This window comes from Phaseolus vulgaris, chromosome 6 (assembly GCF_000499845.2).
Source record: "Phaseolus vulgaris cultivar G19833 chromosome 6, P. vulgaris v2.0, whole genome shotgun sequence".
Lineage (NCBI taxonomy): Eukaryota > Viridiplantae > Streptophyta > Magnoliopsida > Fabales > Fabaceae > Phaseolus > Phaseolus vulgaris.
Window position 1 is genome coordinate 17,048,919 of NC_023754.2, and position 20,818 is coordinate 17,069,736.

The 20,818-nt window shown below is 29.2% G+C and overlaps 2 protein-coding genes across 2 annotated transcripts; one reads left to right on the forward strand and one right to left on the reverse strand.

Annotated features, from left to right (window-relative positions):
- Nucleotides 1–10,846: 10,846 nt before the first annotated feature.
- LOC137831408 (uncharacterized) lies at nucleotides 10,847–12,397 on the forward strand. The gene is made up of 2 exons (XM_068639077.1): nucleotides 10,847–11,731; nucleotides 11,922–12,397. Exon 1 carries the CDS (start codon nucleotides 10,976–10,978, stop codon nucleotides 11,675–11,677), a length of 702 nt encoding a protein of 233 aa, XP_068495178.1. The 5' UTR covers nucleotides 10,847–10,975; the 3' UTR covers nucleotides 11,678–11,731; nucleotides 11,922–12,397.
- A 408-nt stretch (nucleotides 12,398–12,805) lies between these two features.
- On the reverse strand, nucleotides 12,806–18,500 carry LOC137831407 (THO complex subunit 3). The gene is made up of 11 exons (XM_068639076.1): nucleotides 18,280–18,500; nucleotides 18,024–18,119; nucleotides 17,104–17,233; nucleotides 16,667–16,758; nucleotides 16,399–16,467; nucleotides 15,042–15,099; nucleotides 14,834–14,933; nucleotides 14,545–14,631; nucleotides 14,359–14,437; nucleotides 13,171–13,303; nucleotides 12,806–13,093 (listed from the first exon to the last, which is right to left on the reverse strand). The coding sequence occupies exons 1-11, from the start codon at nucleotides 18,340–18,342 to the stop codon at nucleotides 13,059–13,061; spliced, it is 942 nt and encodes a 313-aa protein (XP_068495177.1). The 5' UTR covers nucleotides 18,343–18,500; the 3' UTR covers nucleotides 12,806–13,058.
- Between the last annotated feature and the right edge of the window lie 2,318 nt (nucleotides 18,501–20,818).

Sequence of the window (20,818 nt, forward strand, 5' to 3'; positions counted from 1 at the left end):
TAGTAATTTATTTATATTTAACGAATGAAACCAAATTTATCATTAATTTATAAAATTTTAACGATCAAAATCAATTTATACTAATTTAGTGTTCGAACCCAATCAATTATTATTTCAATTATATTTTATAACTAACATTATGTTGGTCCTTAAAATTGATTTTACTCTTTTATAGTCTTTTTATTATAGTGCACTAGTTTTACCTTCATCGTATGATATATTTTAAAAAATGAATTAATAATAATTTAATTTTATAAAATTAATTTATAAGAAAAAATATTTTTATTTATATATTATAATTTTGTTATAGGTATAGTTTTCTAAAAAGACTTCAACTTAAATATTTAACTGTTTAATCGGAATTTTTTCGGTACAATAATTTGTTGGTTGAGTTCTTTAATTAAGATGGAATTGTTAGAAATAAATAAAATAATTATATATACATGAATTCATTTCATTATAATATATACATAAACTAAAACATATCTTCATTTCATTATGCATACATTTATCATATATAATAATATTCAAAATATGTTAGATTTTTACAAAACAATAATAAATAGATAACATTCTTTACGTTCCTCTTTGTTATGTGGTCCTTCAATATTCTTATAAACTTATAATGCCACTTACTCCAACGTTTCATAAAACTATATATAGCATACTAGTTAAAAATTATGCAAACTAAAAATTTGTTTATTATGTAAATAAAATGTACCTGCATGGATATTGGGGGACCGAGTAATGTTGATCCACGTAGATACTGGATACTGGTTTCGCTTCTGGATGTTCTATTCTTCAAGTCTCCTTCTCTCTTCGTGTACCTCGGTCGGCCGATAGGGGTACATGTGATTGCACTCCGACGTTCAAGTCAACGATGGTGCTTAGTGAGAATTCTTTGGGTTATCTAAAAACGTACCTTTTCCCCCTTTCTCAAGTCCCTTTAGTAGGTTGACTTGGGCCTTGGTCCTCTGGGCCAAGTAACTGATGGTTAGAGGTGTGCTTAGTGGTCTCCGGGTCGTGCTTGATAGCCTCCTAAAATCCAGGGAGTGTTCCAGAGAGCGTGTGCTTGGTGGTCTCCTGAAATCCAGGGAGTGTTCCAGAGAGCGTGTTTGACTTATTCAGCGGAAACTATAATTGCTCGTTCCACGTGTAACTCCTTTCTTTATTCAACTAAGTTATTTGTCGTCAACCTTTCGGTCGTATGGTGTCGACCGGTACATAAAAAATATTGGTAAGGATATTTTAATACATTTTCTATTATAAAATATTAAAATATTTTTGTGTAACAAAAAATACATTTAACTCAATTTTTTTTATTGTTCTATATTAAACCCTCTTATCTAAATTTAGAAAAAAATGGTGTACACACTTTTCTAGCAAAAATAGAAAATATTTACTTATAAATATCATTATCCACAACTCATAACATAAAATATCTTAAACTAAATAAGAGAACCATCCAATATTCACACCATTTAAATTCAACAGAACGCAATAATATTTTTTAATGTTATAATTTTAAACAACTAACAACTTATAAATGAATATAATTGATATAATTAACTACTATTTATCATAACGTCGGATAATAATTATCATCACACTATTGAATTTTATTTTAAAATATTTTTTATCAAATTTGTTTGATTATGTGAATTTATGGATTTTACGAATCACGTACATGATGTAATAGCTTTAAAAACAAAAGTTCCACACTTTTCTTTTCTTTTCTCACTCCATATTCTTTTCTCTTTTTTTTTTAAGTTTCTTTTCCAATCTTAATTTATTTTAGAATCTAATTGCACCACGCTGTAGATGAGGAGTTAAGAAACATTTATACTGATCAAATTTTCAAATAGGGTAAGTTCATTTTTGTTCTAAAGATTCTTTGTTTTATGTTTTTATTTAGGATTTAGTCATCAATCTTAGTATGGTGAGTTGAGAAGAATAATCCCCTCAATGAATTCTACTATATGCTGAATTTTTGTTTTGTTTGAATAACTTGCATTAGACCCTTAAACCTTGAAGCTTATCCAGACTAAGAGGATAAAGTTCTAGAAGTTGTTTGGAAAGCAAACAATTAAGGTAAGAAAAGTTAACTTTAACTTTCAATAGTATCCTAGGCTAGAAAATCTGAATGTGGTCCCACGTTTTAATTTCTCTTGCAGGAATGTTAATTGATAAAATTGTTTGATTTTATGTTGTGTGAACATGTATAAATATTATATTTTGATAATTTGAAAGTTAAATATTGTTTTTTGATGTTGAAAAAGTTTTTGAACGGTTTGAAATTTTAAATATTATGTGATTGAATGATATGTATTATATATGAATGATGAAAATTGTATGAAATTGATGCATACATTTGGATAATATATGAGTCGTGGTTTAATGACATTAAGTATAAAAAACATATGTTTAACAAAGATCATCTAGTTTCATTGATAATCTAAGTCATATAGACTAAGATATCAGATGGTGAGAAGCTGAGAAAGAATCCATACACACTGAATTTCGCTGTAGACACTCAATATTGGATGTTATCGTCCATTTTATGTTGATTAAAATTCACACACTAAAAGAATGAAAAAAATGGAAACCAATCATTTAATGTTGACTGTTGTATGGAACACTAACAGCATCGGTCTAACGAATAAAAACAAATAAAAATTATTATTTAGATTAGGTTAGATGGACGCTAACATTCCTAAAAAAATATAAAATAAAAATTTTGCGTAAGTCTAACACACTACACATTAATAGCGATTAAAATAATAAATATGTATACATAAAGTGGGTCTAGTCCACTAAAGAATAAAACTTAAATTTGAAATAATTAAGTGGACGCTAATTTTAGTGGATTTTTTTTTTACAAAAGTCTAACCCACAGGTTAAAAAACAATTATTACATTGAAAGGGTCGCGTGGTAAAAGACTGTTTATAATCAACATTTATATTGACTGTCCAATTCTCCATATTCAACATTCAAACATTTACTTTTTATATAAGTTATGTCTATAATCCATCTCAATTTTTTTTTTTAAATTTTTTATTATTTTAGTACTAAACCAAAATTTGTAAAAAACAGAATAAATCTAATATAATTTTTTATTGGTATTTATTCTCAATAATTTTATAGTTTATATTAAACTGCTCATGCTTAATAATGCAAAGGGAATTATCGATAAAGTAATGAAATTCGTTGATGTTTTTGGCATTGTCATAACAGTTCCACCCATTTTACCGACGAGATAGTCATATCATTACAAGTTTTGACTAAAGAGAAAAATGAAGTTTTGACAATCACTTTTTCTTTTATAAACAACTATTTGAGAACACTTTTAAATAACAAAATATTAAATTAAGATACATAATTAAAATAAAAAATTAAATTATTCAATAAAAAATTAATAAAAGAGTTGTGGATAGTTACATAAAATAACATGGTTGTCTATATATATAACATTTGTTTAAGTTGTTTATTGTATTGATTGAATTTGATTAAAATGTGTAGGATGATATATTGCTACTAAAATTCATTGCCATCATTTGATGTATTAGTTGCATCTAGTTAAACTGTGTGATAAACTATGTTGTTGATAAAATTCTCCTCTATCATTTGATGTATTAGTTGTATTCTATTATAGTGTGAATGATTTTTTATGGGGTTGATATGATTTGATTTCATTATTGTTGTTATTCGTTATATTTTATTGAATAATGTTTAATGATACATATTAACAGGATTTACTTGTGTTTGATGTATTCCTTGTATTTGCATTGGTTGCATGTCATAAGATTATGAAATTGCAAGATTTGTATTAAAAGAAGTTGAATTCCTCATATTAATATCAGGATGAGTTGTGTCATGAATGTTTTTCCTTTTCTTTTGTTCTTGTGTTTTACTTCTACGCATAAAATATTTTTGTGCATGACTCGCCATTTGAGTTGCATCTCTTGTTTAATTGTACTTTAAAAAAAAATTGAGTTGCTTATTTTGTTTGAATGTCCTTTTACTTGTTTTTCTAATATTCTTTGGTATTTGTCAAGTCCTTCCAAAATAGTTAATATGGTATCTATATGACTAAAGTTACTCTTTCAAAATAATTACTACTAGTTTCAAATGTACATAATTTAAATATTGCAATGTTTGTAAATTTTAAAATATTCAATATGTTTATCATTCTTGCTAATTTTGGACAAAATTCAATTTAGAAGAGCTAGTTGCACTATAGAGAAACTTTAAGTAAAGAATATTAGATAAAACATATTGAATAAGACAATATTTTGGAAAGAATCCCTATAATAAAAAATAGAGGCTTCTCCTTGAGAAGGCTCTTGATGATGTTGATGGAGTTGCAACTATCATTAGTACTTTTTTGTCATCACTAAATTTCATTTACTTAATACACTCCAACTCATACAATAAATCAAGTGCAATAGTGTTGAATATTCATTGTCACCCCTACTTTTATAATCAAAACAAAATTTATCATAAATACCTTACTATGTAACATGTTGATATTTATCCTTGAACATCCAAAGTTTAGTCCTAAGAGATTCAAATGTAATTTTTATTAGAAGGATGGAGAAGATGTTGGAATGAGTTTAATGCTTTGACTTTGGATGTGTTCCCTATCTTCCAAACTCAGTGTACGATGTCGACAACATCAATGTTTCTTTAGTTATGTCGTAAAAACTTTTCTCTTTGGTCTTCCTCTTCAACATGTCGTGAACACTCCTCCAATGTTGTCATTGTCTCAAACACCCAAATGTAGCCACATCCAGGTCCAATCCAATAAACAAAAAATGATTACTTCGACCATGAAAGAGCACATGTACTTTTATAATATTTTGTATGCTTTCATTTTTACAATGACATTATTTTAATATTTTTTATACATTATTTATTGTGTTGGTTGCATTTGATTAAAATGTGTAGGATGCATTATATTGTTAATAGAATTTATCTCCATCTCATGTATTGGTTGCATCTAGTTAAACTATGTAGAATGAACTATGTTGTTGATGAAATTCCCTCCATCATTTGATGTATTGGTTGTATTTCATTAGTGCAGATGATTATTTATGGCGTTGATATGATTTGGCTACATCATTTGTATTTTGTTGAATAATATTTAATGAGACATATTATCCGAATTTAGTTGTGATGGATGTATCATCTTCAGTATTTTTCAAGTCCTTCTAAAGTTAAAAGATCCTAGTTACACTATAGAGAAGGTTTAAGTACATAATATTAGATAAAGCATATTGAATAGGACAATATTTTCACTCCCTATAATAAAAAAAAGGCTTTTCCATGAGAAGGTCTTAATGGTGTTGATGGACTTACAACTATCATTATTAGTTTTCTTTCATGACTAAATTTAATTTACTTAATACACATCAACCCATATAGTAAACCAATGTTACATATTGATTGCCACCTATGGTCTTATTGTCAAAACAAAATATGTCCAAAACATCCAAATTTATTCATTTGGTTAACTAAGGTCCAACAAAGGAGATAATCGTTGTTATACAAGAGATAAACAATTCTAACTCTTTACTCATACAATCAAGTACATACTTACACTAATATCTTCTAAACATAGTCTCAATATCTTTATAGTTATGGATTTTGAAATTACATAGTCTCAGTGCCTTTTTTGTATCTTGACATCTTTTATTATCAGTTTCATGTAGTATCACTATGTGTTGATTATAAAATGCACTATGCGTGAAGTATTAATAATCTGGAAGAAGATTAATGGTTCTTTTATTTCAAATCAGCTAGCACATTAATGGAGGATATGTAAAACATGTTAAAGAGCAACAAGATTTAAAGATATTAACAAACTAGGGTCTCTATTTCAACAAACTCTACAAAGTATATACAAAAATATCAACATTACCTCCATTATTCTTTGCTCCATCTCTTTCCTTTTTGTTGCAACCGACTCCACCTATATGTTCCCGAATACAATATACCTCTCATCAGAAAGGTGAGGAAATTATAAGGGGAAATTATAAGGCAAAACATATAACCTTATCTCCTGTAAGAACAATTTTCCCAAAAACAAAAATAAGCAAGACTATTTTAGGTTGTTTCATATGGTAGATTAGACATGAAAAAATATCATATGAAGCAACCTAAAATAGTCTTGCTTATTTTTGTTTCTGAAAAAATTGTTCTTAAAGGAGATAAGGTGATGTGTTTTGTCTTATAATTTCTCCTTATAATTTCCTCCCTTTTTTTTTGTACTCGATTTTAGCGGTTTTCATTACAATTTTTAGGTGAGACATGAAACTTATACTGCCTCTGAAAATATATATATTGTACTTACTGAGTTCAGGAAAAATCAACAATGATACGAATTTGTCTTCATATATTTAACTTTTTCAAAGTGAGACTCTTGTCTATTCTCAACAACTACCCTCTCTCTTTATAAGGTTCTTTTAGGTTAATTCCCTCTTCCAGCCCATTGATTTTCAACATTTCTTATTCATTTAATACAAAAGAATTTGTCCTTCATAATTCAACCCTCTTACATTTTTTACAAAATACTTTATTAATTGGTTACCTAACACATTTAAAGAAAACAAAATCACAAAGGAAGAAACTTTGAACAAAACAGAGATGAAAAATGTAGCCAAAGGTATAATAATTAAGTTAGCAAAAAATTTCCTTGCATAAACATGAATGTTTCTCCTTTTGTTTTGCATTTACACATAAATATTTTTGTACGGCTACTTCACTTTTGAAAAGTCTTTATGATCTCCTTTTCAATATTCTCAAATTCTTCCAGAAACCACCTATGGTGAAAAAATAAATATGATATTCTGAAACAAATTAAAAATTAATAAAGCATTAATATAATTTCATTTAAAAAATGAAAGTATAAACAAAAATATTAAATCTACAAAAACATGTGTTCTTCTATGGTCCAAACAATCCTTATTTATTTATTGGACTGAACCTGAATGCGACGACATTGGGATGTTTGAGACGGTAGCGACAACATTGGAGAAGCTTCCATGGCGACTTGAAGAGGATGACTAAAGAGGGAGGTTGTTTCTGACATTGTTGGAAAAACATTGACGTTGTTAGTGGTTGCAAACTTAGAAGATGTAAATTTGGGATTATGTTCTAGTACACTGCTAGAAAATGAGAAGATACAAAAAAAATGAAAACTTTACTACGATAGGATAAAAAAAAGAAAGAAATCACTGTTATGTAATGTTTGTAACACAAACTTTGAAATAGAAAATGAATAAGTGGATTTGTTTGATTTTAACAAATTTTAAAATAAGTATTAGCCATCAATAAATTTTATATAAATTGGATAACATAAGGCAAGTTTTCTCTCCAAAGTCAGTTTTAATCTTTTAAAAAAATTTAAATAATCATACATGAAGTATAATTTCACATCTTTAAATAACCTCAATTTTACCCTCGTATTTCATACTTTTCTTTCACCCGCAACACTTTCATTTTTTTTTCATATTGCAGTTCCATCATTTGAGTGTGTCAGAGGGTTAACAAGAAGAAGATTCATTGTATTGACGTTGCACAGTGCAAAGATAACTTTTTTTTTTAGTTTTATACTCCATCTTTGCATCCCGTTGGTATTATTTTTCTAGATTTTGTGACTTTTAAAAAAAATAAAGAAAAAAAACACAACCACCACCAATAAAAATACTACAAAATTTACATCAATTACCAACAATAAAAACATCACAAAATTTATCTTAATCAATAACATTCACCACTATTCACTACTTCGCTACTTAAAAAATGAAGAAGACACCAGATTATTCAATATACTTAAAAAAAAATTTGTTATAATAAGAAAATATGAAAGTAAAAGGAAAGGTAAGGTGTAGGAAAATCTGTCATAAGATAACTATTGAAATAACAAACTTTGAAAGAGAATTAAAATTTTAGAGACAAAAAGAGGAGCATGGACCCATGAAACTAGCAATCATTTGTTGGCATTAGCTACTTAACCACCTGGCTAGGGTTCTAGTCCCAATTCTGTGGTCCACATCATGAGCCACATTAAGATGGAGAACACAACAACAAAAATCAGTGTTGGTCCATTTTTTTCATCTTTAATATTTTATTGATATATGTTTTTTAAATATTAGTGCTTTTAAATATGGACAATATAAAAATAACAATTTAAATATAAATCTTTAAAAGGTATTGTCTCATCTTATTATGTTTACTACCTAAACAATTATATGAGAATTGTGGTTTGTTATATCATAAAACCTAATAAAATAACTTGCATAATAAAATCATTAAATAAAAATTAATTTTAATAATAATAAATTAATAATTATTATATTAATTAAATTTAAATATTTTTTGAGAGATTAATTTATAAAATTTATTAATATATAAATTTGACCCAGGTACAAAGTAAACACTACTCTATCATCAGAATATATGAAATGTGTTCTGTAAAACTCTTTTTGAAATACCTGAAATATGTTTTGAAAAATTCATTTCAAATAAACATATTCCAAAAAATATTATACACGTTTTTTAAAGTATATTTTTAAAAAAATTAAAAAAATTATTTTTCACAATGTATTTTATGAATTTCAAAAGTTTGTTCTTTAAAAATTTCTAAAATAGGTAATTTGTTAGTCACTTTAAAACAAAGGATAAAATAGTATTTTTGAAAGGTGTAGGGGTGCAGATTCAAATTGAAGGGGTTCAGGAAAGAATTTCCAAATTTGCTTAGTAAAACTCATAATCCATAACCAACAAAACCATTTTACCTTTCCCTTGAGTGAAATAGGCAATTGCTTTTTGTACCTCTATAATATTTTTTCGCACCTCCATTACAATGGAATAACAACAATGACATTTTAAAATCTTTATAGATTTTTGAAAAATATAATCTAAAATATACTAAACATCTTTTGGATGGTACATTTTTAAAAAATTATAAATAAATATATTTCAAAATAAAGATTATGAAATACATTTTAAAATGTATAATCTAAAATTAATTTATAACTATTTAGAATAATTATTTAAAAAAATATGTTTATAAAACTACCTTTCAAAACACTTCAAAATATATTCTAAAATGTTTATTTTAAAAGGTGTTACAATAAAAGTATGATAAGAGTCAATAATAAGTATTTTTCTGGATGGAGCTTTTCTGATAAATCCCATAACTCAGTGAAGAAATATTATTAAAAAGTTTTATAAATAAAGGGTACAGAGATATTTTAAATTGTTTTAAAAATTTATTCTATAATGTTAAATTTTATTATAAAATATTCTTAAAATATTAATCAAAATAGTTAAAAATCACTTTACATATTTATTTTGAAATAAATTTTCTTAAAATGCAATTGAAGTGAAATATTGACAATGAAGCCTCTTTTCTTAGGGTTGGACCAAAGCTGTTCCTTTTTCCTGTGTTAGTGTGGACATAGGGATGGGTAATAAAAACGAAGAAAAATGTGGCAAAAGTATAATTAAGTATATAATAAATAAGTAGAGGCTATAAAAAATAAATAACTAAATATGTTATAAATTAAAATTAGTTTATATTTAAGTTAACAAAATAGAAAAAATTGTATAATAGAATTTTTTCTAATTAAATTATAAAATACTAATTTTGATTTTTTTTTTTAAATTCTTATGAAAAATCTTGTTTGAATATACATATAATATATATCTATAAATAAAGGAATTCCGCACTACTGCTTTAAATTGTTTTTCTATTTTATCCTTGTTTAATATTTTATTTTATTAATTTATTTTGGTTATTTGGACATTTTATAATTTTAGAAGTTAATAAAACAGTGTTTTAATTTTATTTTTTTGTTCTCACTTAAATGACAGGAGAGTAGAAAGATTGGTACGTTAATTTTATTTTTATTTTTTAGTCTCAACAGAAGAGTGGAAAAATTTGTTACTTTTCTGTTAGATTGATATTTTTCTTTATTAAATAAGCAGTTTATTTTATTTTTGTCACTTGAGTAACAGGAGAACAGGAGAGTAAAGAGATTGATTCTCCTACATAAAAATGAAAACTAAAAAATGCAGATGCTAGGAGGTCTGTTCCTAGTAGTAATGATAAAATAAATAAATGTTTTATTGAAAAGTAGTTAAACTAAATTTTAATGGTTTTTTTCTTTTTTTTTTCTTCTTCTAAATTTTCTCCAATTCTCTGACTCTGATATTAATTCCTTTATAAGAGAATTGAGAATTTATTATATAAGTTTGAGTATATTTTGACTCTAATTTTCTACCTAAAAACCCTTCTTTAATTTCTTAACTTTCATTTATTATTACTAACTAGGGGAAAACATGGGCATGTGTACATTTTTTTATGACCATAACAAATAAAATAAAAAATTAGTTATTATAATAAAATTAATTAAAAACTGTTACTTTTTTATAATAAGGTTATAATTATATAATAGAAACATTTCTAAATTTCTATCAAAATAAAAAATAATAATAAAATATGTATACAAAAATAGTTATAAAACATTGTTTTCTTTTAAATCACGATCATATTTATAAAATAAAACACTTCATGTGCTGTTTTTCTAGATAACGAAAACTTGATTAATAAATATGAGAATAATATATATATATATATATATATATATATAAAATAGTTACAAAATTCTATTTCCATTATTAGTGGTTATAAATATAAAACTAAGTGAACAGAAGTATCCGTTGAGATCAACAGTACTAAACTAAAAAAAAAATCAGAGAAAGATCATAAAGAGAAATGTTACCGTTGAAACCTTAATTGTAACGGTTGGTAACCAAAATCATATATAACGTTACAGATATCTTCTCACAATCCACTTCACTTTCATCTCTCTCTCTTTCTCTATCTCTATCTCTCTCTCAAGCAACAATCCACCATCTTTGTTTTATCACATTCTTTTCTTAGTTCAATCTATTATCATAGCAACAATGGGTGAAGCAAAAGATGCCCACATAGTAGAAATCCCCGTTGAGCAAGAACACCATCTTCATCACAAGAATGTCTTGTGTTCCATGACAAGCAACATGATTGAGGCAATAGAGGATCACCCTTTGACTGAAATCTCCGAAAGCCCTGGTCACCTTTTGCTTCTGAAGCTATGGCAAAGAGAGGAAGAACTCTTTGCTAAACGCATTGCTCACAAGGAGACAAGAATGGACTCTATCAAAGCTGAACTCTTTCAACTATCTTCTTTCTTCTTCATCTTTCATGGCTTCTTCCTAACCCTCTTGTTCACTTCCTGGACCAAGTCTCACCAAGAGGACCAGCAGGACCAACACAGTGTTTGTTATAAGTGGTGGCTTCCCTCCATGTTGTCCCTTTGCACTTCCCTTGTGTTTGTGGTTCTTGTTCAGGTGAAGGTGCACAGGTATTGGAAGGTGTGGGCACAGTTGCAAAGGGAGAGGAGTGATGGTAGGGCTGTCACAAGGTGCATTCAGGAGTTGAGGATGAAAGGGGCTAGTTTTGATCTGTCTAAGGAGCCTAATTGTGGGAAGAGGATGAAGAGCTCCAGTGTTGAGATCAAGTGGGGACCACTCACTTGGTGTTCTAAGAACTTACTCACCATTTCCCTTGTTTGCTTTACAGGTTTGCTGTTTCCTGCTTCCAAGTTGGTCCTCTGTGGCTTGTGATCATGGATCTGCCTCTCCTTGGAGCATGAATTTTTTGCTGAGGGACTTGTTGTGGTACAAATTTCCCCCCTCTTTGTCTAATAAATTTACATACAAAATCAGATCTTTAAAAGAGTAAAGTCTAAATATAGCAACTGTAGTCTTCCAATCTTCTTTAATTGGTAAAATTTGTTCCTTAGCAGTAAATTAAATTTTGAGGAAAATACTGTTGTTTTTATATGGTTTGTCTCTTGCACTTGTTTAGCCTTTGATGGGGGAATGAAGCAGATTTGGTCCGATAGATTAGACAACCCTTTTGAAGATAAGAGAAGCCTCATTTGAATGCAAAGTTCAAATTTTGCAAGGAGAGGGGCTTGAGCATGTGATATGTCATGCATACATGCACAAACAGGACCAACTATAGGAGACAGGAGACACATTCAAGTCCCTACTGAGAAGGTTTCACTTGATGGTTGTGTTGCTGATTGCTGGATGCAACACCTCTTGTGTGCTCTTGAGATCTACAATGTTGGGAACTCTATCTACAATGCAGTGCTTGCTGCTCCAATTTTGACTCATTCTATACTACCAAGATGCGAATTCATTTTTTAGAACAATCTAGCCAAGTTGACATTTTTCATTTTTTAGAAAATTCTTTAACATTTCATTTCAATTTAACATTGTATTATTCTTATTTCCCATAAAATTATGAACAAATTCTTTCATTCTTTTTTTGGGCCATGTTCGCTTGTGAGTGTCCCTTGTTCCCAAATATAAAGCTTTTTGGAGGTTGGGAGATAAAAATTCACTGAATAACCTATAAAAGATAAAATAAAACTAGCAATCAAGTGCCACTAGAGACAAATTGACTCTGATCCATAATTACAAATACTTGGAAGCAGATTTACCAAATTGAAACCAATTTAGTGCTGTTTTTATTCACATTATTACAATCAACCAAGCAGATTTAGGGTTTTCTCCAATAAAAAAACATTTTTGTCTGCAATTGACAATTTGCAGCATTTTTACTATTGACAGTTTTGGTCCAACTTGGAAGCAGATTATTATTTGTGTTGCAGTCGTTTAATGCACGCTAATTTGTTAAGTAGTACCAGAGTGATGATATCTCCAATTCTAATAGTAGTAGAATTGTATCAACAATATCTTTAACTATAACATTAATAAGCCTTATCCTGTGGGAAAATTTGGTCACATCACGGGTTTTATAACATAAGTTAAAGCAATGTTAAAAAAATAATGAAAACAAAAAAATCCTTTATCCTATGTGAATGTCCCTTGTTCCAAAAATCCAATAATCCATTCATAATACAAATCAACCTCTATTAGGCACTCAAGTCTTCCATGCATACTCAAATGCTAGTAAAAAGATGCCTGACAGATACTAAGCATTTTCAAAACCAAAAATGCGAAAAACACCTGCAACCAAAATGCACAAAAGTTAGCAGTGTCATTGTGTTTCAATTAAAACTTAACTGGTACACCAAAAATGATACCTTCATCAGCCTGATACTTGTTTTTGTCATCACCAGCATAAGCAAGTAAATTGTATTTAGGATTCCACTCAACACTGTTCATAGCGGCTCTACAAGGAATTTGATGCACTGTTCTTCCAGTTTCAACGTTTGACTGTTGCATAAAGTAGCAATCAAAAAAGAAAGCAAGAAAGAAAAGCAAGCAAGGCAAGAAAGAAAGAAAACAACAAATAAAGCAACACATCAAGCAAGAAAACAACAAATAAAACAAGACATCAAGCAAGAAAGCAACAAATAAAGCAAGAAAGAAAGCAATAAATAAAGCAAGACATCAAGCAAGAAAGTAAGAAAGCAACCAAGAAAGATTAAAAAAGAAAGAAACCAAGGAAGCAACCGAAGGAATAAAGAAAGGAAGAAAGCTAGCAAGCAAGAAAGTAAGAAAGAAAATACTTAAGAAAAAAAAGAAAGCAAGAAGGTAAGAAAACAACAAAAAAACAGAAAAAAGAAGAAAGAAAGGAAGCAAGGAGAAAGAAAGCAAACAAAAGGTTTCACACACAAGTTGACAATCTCAACGTGAAGGAGTGTGTTGGAGATCCCACATCGGCTAGAGATAAGAATATTTTATGATATAAGTGAGTGCAAACCTCATCTTATAAGTCATTTTTATAGAGTTACCTTAGGTTTAAAGTCCACTTATTAATATGGTATCAAAGTCATTTAGAATCTATCCTAGTAAGAAGAGTTTGTTGGACTTATCAGACCACCCGTTATCGGAACACTCATAAATATATAGTCTCACGCACGAGTTGATAGGTCTTAGCGTGAGTGGGGTGTTGTAGATCACACATTGACTAGAGATAATGACATTTCATAATATATAACTAGGTGTAAACCTCACCTTATAAGCCGATTTTATAAAGTTAGTTAAATTTAAAATTCACTTCTTAATATGGAAATAAGAAAGGAAGCAAGCTAGCAAGCAAAAAAGGAAGCTAACAAGCAAGCGAGAAAGAAAGCAAAAAACAAGAAAGCAACGAAGCAATAAAGAAAGCAAGTAAGCACAATAAAGAAAGCAAGTAAGCACAATAAAGAAAGCAAGTAAGCACAATAAAGAAAGCAAGTAAGCGCAATAAAGAAAGAAAGGGAGAAAAACGAAGAAAGAAAGGAAGCAAGGAACAAGAAAGAAAGAAAGAAAGTCATGTAACTTACTATATCAATGAACAAGTCTTCACTTGCAGAAGCAATTAAATCCCCAGTATAATTGAAGCCAATCGTTCGGACGGGCCACCTAAGAAACAAAGCATTTCATATTTGTCACAGAAACAAGAAAAACAATCAACATAGCCCAAACAATGAAAGCTGAATACACAAACATGAAAACCAATGAAAACTCACTCTAGCTTTGTGAAGGTACGCACACAGAGCATCTCTGAGATGTTCCACAGGCTGACAAGGGAATCAGCACTTCCAACAGCAAAATATCTGCCAGAATAACATGGCATTATTTATTTGTTATGTCCTTTTATAGATACTTTTTCTATGGAAACTAAGGTTACTCAATTGAAGGAAATGAAGACAACAAATTAAAATTTTAGAACCAGATATATGGTTGTACATTTGTATCTAACTTTCTAACAGAAATGCTATCAGTGAGACCAGAAATAGCGAACTCTTGGAAACATACCTTCCTACTGGATCAATTGCAATGCAATAACAACCAGCTGTATGAGCCATGAGAGTGTCAAGAGGTCGAAGAGATGGGTAAGACAGTACTTCCACAGTCCCTAAGAGGGCAAGATGAAATGATAAAAATATAAGAAAGTCCTCTACTTTATAAAAGCCCAAGTTGAGATTTATATTTTAGAAAGTACCAAGTCAGTCAATGATCTTACCATTTCCTGTTGTTAGAAAGAACATCTCGCCGGTCATGTTCCAAGCAATCTCATTTACCTGGAAAAAAAAAGAGAATCATCGTGTTCAATGAATCAATTCTTCTTGATAGAGTTATGTTTTCCTTTGTGGATTTACACTTTTTAAGTATTGTAAGAGTGTAAATCATAGATGGACACGTATGAACTCCCAAAAGAGCAGGTATAAGTTGGGTGCAACTGAGCAAAACAACGATAATGAATGATATTGAAGGAGTTAGAACTTCAGGTGAGATGAATGCAAAAAGAGAAGAAAACAAAGCTAGGAACCAGAAAACACAGGTAGTTCAGAAAGTGAGGGTATGTGATGGGAAGCAGAAGCATACGGTACTCATTCAGATAGTAATCCACACTATTTTCCATATAGGGTGAATCCTTGAAACTTACACTGGTGTGGATATAGTGAAAAAACAACATTATGTATATTTTTAAAAGACTCAACAGGTTTCAAAGCAAGGAATTGAAAGTCTCTCGTGTTCAACCAATATAGAAGTCAAACAACAAAAATATGATAATTATTGGTTAATTTTGATGGTTTAATACTAGCCCGCTTAGTTCTGCCAATTGACTGTAAATTTATATCAACTTACAAAACAATATGTAATTTACCTCCGACTAACAAGCCCTTTATTGGACTGTAAATTTCAATTTCTATTCCTCAACATGGTTGGATGGTTTAAAATAGAAGGTAATCCAAACTAACATGTAAACACTGAATTCTATTCACTTATATGAAAAATAAGAGTACAAGGATATACTTATATACAAAATATACTAATGAGCTTATGGGCCCAATATCAGAGTGCACAACAACAAAGTATCATTCTTTTACCAAATTTCCCTATCCTCCTTCACATCTTCAAGCTTAGTGTAGAGGTGATTCTTCAATCCTTGTCCAATACACCACTTCTCAACAGCCTTGGACCACAAAACATGATTGGATAAGCCCCATACTTCCTCGGTTGCAATGGCTGGAGTGGAAGTGAAGGCAGAGAAAAGGCACTGACTTGGAAGATGATGAACTAGACATCTTTTTAATAATAAAAAAACCTCGCTCTAAAACCATCTAGAAACTTAACTATATTCACTTAAAATAAAGAAAAAGGGGATATATTTATATACAACATATTCTAATGGGAATAGTTCAAGAATATACAAACATAACATATGTATTTTACCAATTAAACTGATAAAGGCTAATGAAAGACAAGTCACTTATAATTTTCAAGTTTCAGCATCATTTCTCATTCTCAAAAATAGGCTTTAACAAATTGACAGAAACGGATGCAACAACAAGAATGAAGTATAAACTAGATTATACCTCATAATTGAACTTGCGCCTATGAATTGGTTTGAACTTCCGAACATCCAGTATTGTTAATTCGTCATCCTATGAAACACAAAACAAGGAATAACTTTACCACACTTAAAAACAGCAAGAGAACCATAGCCATAGTCTATTGAATAACTACAGACCTAATGATTCTAGAGCAAGAAACAATTCAAGCAAAACAGCCTACAGTTGGCACTGATATCCAATCACCACACCTGCACTTCAGAGCTTAAAGCAAATGGATTGTGTCACATACCCTGTTACCAACAGCTACATGAGTCCCATCAGGTTTGTAAGTGATGTTGATATTCTCCCCACTAAGTTCTGCCTGTTGTGAACATTTTCCACCTGCAGAAACCAAACATCATCAACTTTTTCCAAGCCCCCTCCCGTTCCTTAATCAAAATAATAATCTATTTATATCATTTTAGACTTCTGTTGAGCTAATTCAATTAGCATTTTTTCCAACTATTCATTAAAAAACACGTATCTTACCTATAGAAATATTTTCAAGTAAATAAACCAATTATTTGTGCATTCCAAATTGCATATATGGTATAGGTTTGTATTGGATGAAGAAAATATAACCATACAACGCATTACATGTCTCCCAAATTATAAAAAGCCATAATATATCTCCTGCCTTCTGATATGACATACTAAAATAAATTGTGTATCTAAATAATCACTTACTTCGAGCATCCCACAAGCGAACAGTCTTGTCACCCGATGCAGTTGCAATCAGATCAGCATGCTTAGGGTCCCAGCATAGCTGATCAACACTATCACTGTGCCCTTTCAATTCAATATCTTTGACCTTGCCCTACAATAAACGTAATCTTTCATTTATTGAATGAGACTGGAAAATTCATAGTTGACCTACAGCTTCAATAAGGATTTCCTTTCAGATTATGCAGAATTCACAATGTCATTATTGATTAGATCGAACAAGATCTAATTCTAATAGAAACATCCTCTCTGACATTACAGTCGATTTGGATCACTGAAGGTAATCCATAGGTAGTGAACCTTTGGTAACCCTCATCCATTGATCCCAACTGATCCTAGTACTTTCCCTGCTCTAGATGCATCTCAGCATTAAGTTTAACTCTTCCTTCTGCTAAAATATTTCAAGGATTAACCCTTGGTAAAATCACTTTAAAAAAACTAAAATCTTATGTGAAGAAAACATTTACCTAAACCCAAAATCCTTTAGAGGTCATTTATCTCATCCCCAGAAAGTAAAAAGGTTATTTCATAGTGAAAATTATTAACAAGATATCAACACTTGGGTATTCATTTTTTTAACAAACAGCGCACCAACTACATTTCTTTGTAAACACTAACTTATGTTTTCTCCAATCAAATGACACCATCTCTATGTGACTAATGACACTTTTATTCCATAACCCTCAAGCCATAATCAGGTACAACAACCTACAAGTCTGGCCCGGACCGAAGGCTAATACAATTTAATCAACGAAATTAAACAAGATAACATGTTGTCTCATTCTTCAGAGAGCGCTATTATGAGAAAAATATATCAAAACAAAATTAAAAAATTGGTGCCACAAACACAAAACAAAAGGGGGAGCAATTAGGAGTAATCTCACATGCCCATGTGGCTCAATATGCCATATTCGCGCAGTTTGGTCCACAGAGCCAGAAGCAAGTTTTGTGCCAATGCAATTCCACGCCACAGAGTGCACCTAGTGGAGAAAAAAAAAACACCCATTTCAGAATTGAAGCAGAAAAATTGAACAAGGGCTTGTTTTCCACATAAACCGAAGGTTTCAAGCATAAGAGGCACGAAAGTGAAGAGCTTTGAACGCGTTTACCATGAATGAGAAAGAGGGAGCAAAAGGGTACCTTCTTCTTGTGACCCGAATACTCTCGGCTATGGAGATTCTTAAACGGGATTTGTTCCTCCATGGTGGAAGCAACGAATCTGGGAAGCACTTTTCTCAGGCTTCAGTAGAAAGATTCGCAGTAACTGTGATTATTGTGAGAAGTGTGTGATGATTGTAGTGGAAACGCACGCACAGGAGGAAGAGGGAAAATGAAGTGTTCTTTTTTTACCTGAAAAATTCGTAGGAATATTGAGCTTAAATATATTTGTAGTGATTAATATATATTATTTGGTTTAATAGAAAATTAAAATAATTCTCAAAATATAATTGTTCTTTATTTCTAAATATGTGAAATAATTTACGTTTAGTTTTTTATATTTTTCTAAAGAGTTTAAAAATAAACACTAGAAATGAAATAAATGACTGAAATCAACAAAATAAACAAAATATTTGAGATTAAAAAATTCAAAGACTACAGATATTAACAATGACTGAAATAAATGAAAAGATAAAATAAAAATATAATATATTATATAAATGATAATAACATGTTAAATCCTTCTACAATTATTTATCGAAAATATAAACAGAAATCAATTTTGTTATTACCAACAGTGTAATTATGAGAGCTTTGTAACCAGCATAATTGTTTCTTTCATCCAATCAATTAATTTGATCCTCCACCCAATTAACTTTTTCAAGATTGTTTTTCATTTCATAATTAAAAGTCTGGATTAAAAAATACATTTCAGAAAAAGAAAATTAAAAAAAATGTATTCTGAAAATGAAATCTCATATAACTGGAAAACCCAAATTTCATTATCTAAAAATAATTCTAAAATAAATAAAAATACATTTTGAAAAAAAAAAACAGAAAACAAAATGTAAAAATATATTTTAAGAAAATATTTCATAATCTGTGTTCCGGAAATTCAAATATGTAAATATATTAAAAATAGTAAATATATAATACATTTTGAAGTGCATCTCACACATAACATTTTGATCATTTCAATTTCATGCCAATAATAAAGTGCAAATTCAAATTTATTGGATGGAGGAAGATTGCCCTAAAATGTATAAGGTAAAAAATAATAAGAAATGAAGGTTGATAAATGAGTTATGGATAGACATTAAAGAGCCCAAAGATTAGGTCAAATTGTTTTATCAAGTGATTTAATTATATTTTTTTCAGGTCGTGCTTTTAAATGACATGACATTAAATATTGTTTAGAATAGTGTAGTTTTGTTGAGGGAGATTATCTAAATAAAGGTTGCATTCATGAAAGAATATTAAGCGAATGAAAAAATGCTTGCTAAGCAATATTTGGCTAATTTATTTAGTCTTTATGATCATTTAGTGGGGATAATGGTTGCAAACCGATACATAATCCTACTTTTGTGTTATATGTTTATAAAAATAGTTTTGTTATATATATATATATATATATATATATATATATAATGTGGATTTAATGTTTTGTTATTTTGAATTTTGGATGTGAGTGAGAAACAAAAAGAAAATGAGCATAGCATACAAGGACTCATCTTTAATAAGTTAAAATAACTTTTTTTTCTCTTTTATAAATTCCAAATTAAATCACATTTTATTATTTTTATTTAAATATTTAAGCTTAGTATGTTGTACAATGGGATTAAGAAAGAGAAGCTTATTTTCTTAAAAAAATTTCTTTTAAACTTGAAGTAGAAATTGATTCAGAGGAAAATTGGGATCGAAGATGGAAAAGAATGGTTTGTCTTGTTTGTATGTCAACTCTGATAATTGTATTTCATTAATTTATCATTTATGTCTTGTTTCTATTGTCAACTCTAATGATTGTATTGTGTACACGAATAGATATAGGTATATGTGAAAAAACAACGTTAAAAAAAATAGATTTTTTTAGTTTTGACACTTTTTTTTAAAATAATTGTTTATACATGTGTGTTTTGTGTATATTTAATTTTATATTTTTTTTTAATTACTAAAAACTTTGTACAAACCCTTTGATTGGTTTATAGTATAGTAGGTAGTTAATTTTTACCTATGGGTGTTATAATAATTTATAGGTAACTTGAACTTTTGTTCGTGGATTATTTAGAATCGTTGATGTATGATATGATTTGGTAAAACTTAGGTAAACTTTAGAATACTTTATATTTTGCTTATAGATAATAATTAACAACTTGAAATTTTAGAGATGATGTATTGTATGATATAATTTTATTTACATTGGAGAGATAAATAAATATAGACTTAATACGTGGAAATAAATTATGGTATGAAATGTGTTTTTGGTGATTTTGTTACTTGGATTTATGGACTAAATTTTAAATTTTTATAAAAAAATATTATGCAATCCTTGCTTGCATCTTTAGTTGTAGATCTTCTTCTTTTGATTTAATTTTTTTTTACAGTTGATTAATGATAATGCAAAAGAACGAAGAATTGTAAAATTTTTGGAAGAGATTAAAATTATGACTGTGAATCTAAGTGAGGTTAGGTCAACACTTAGTTTCTAGAGTGAGGTTGAACCAACACTAGGAGTCTAAAAAGT

Coding starts and splice junctions, on each gene's coding strand:
- LOC137831408 (XM_068639077.1), top strand. CDS start 10,976: ATGGGTGAAGCAAAAGATGCCCACATAGTAGAAATCCCCGTTGAGCAA.
- LOC137831407 (XM_068639076.1), bottom strand. CDS start 18,342: ATGGAGGAACAAATCCCGTTTAAGAATCTCCATAGCCGAGAGTATTCG. Junction 17,234..18,023: donor ATATTGAGCCACATGGGCAT/GTGAGATTACTC, acceptor CGTTTATTGTAG/GGCAAGGTCAAAGATATTGA. Junction 14,438..14,544: donor CGTACCTTCACAAAGCTAGA/GTGAGTTTTCAT, acceptor TTTGTTTCTTAG/GTGGCCCGTCCGAACGATTG.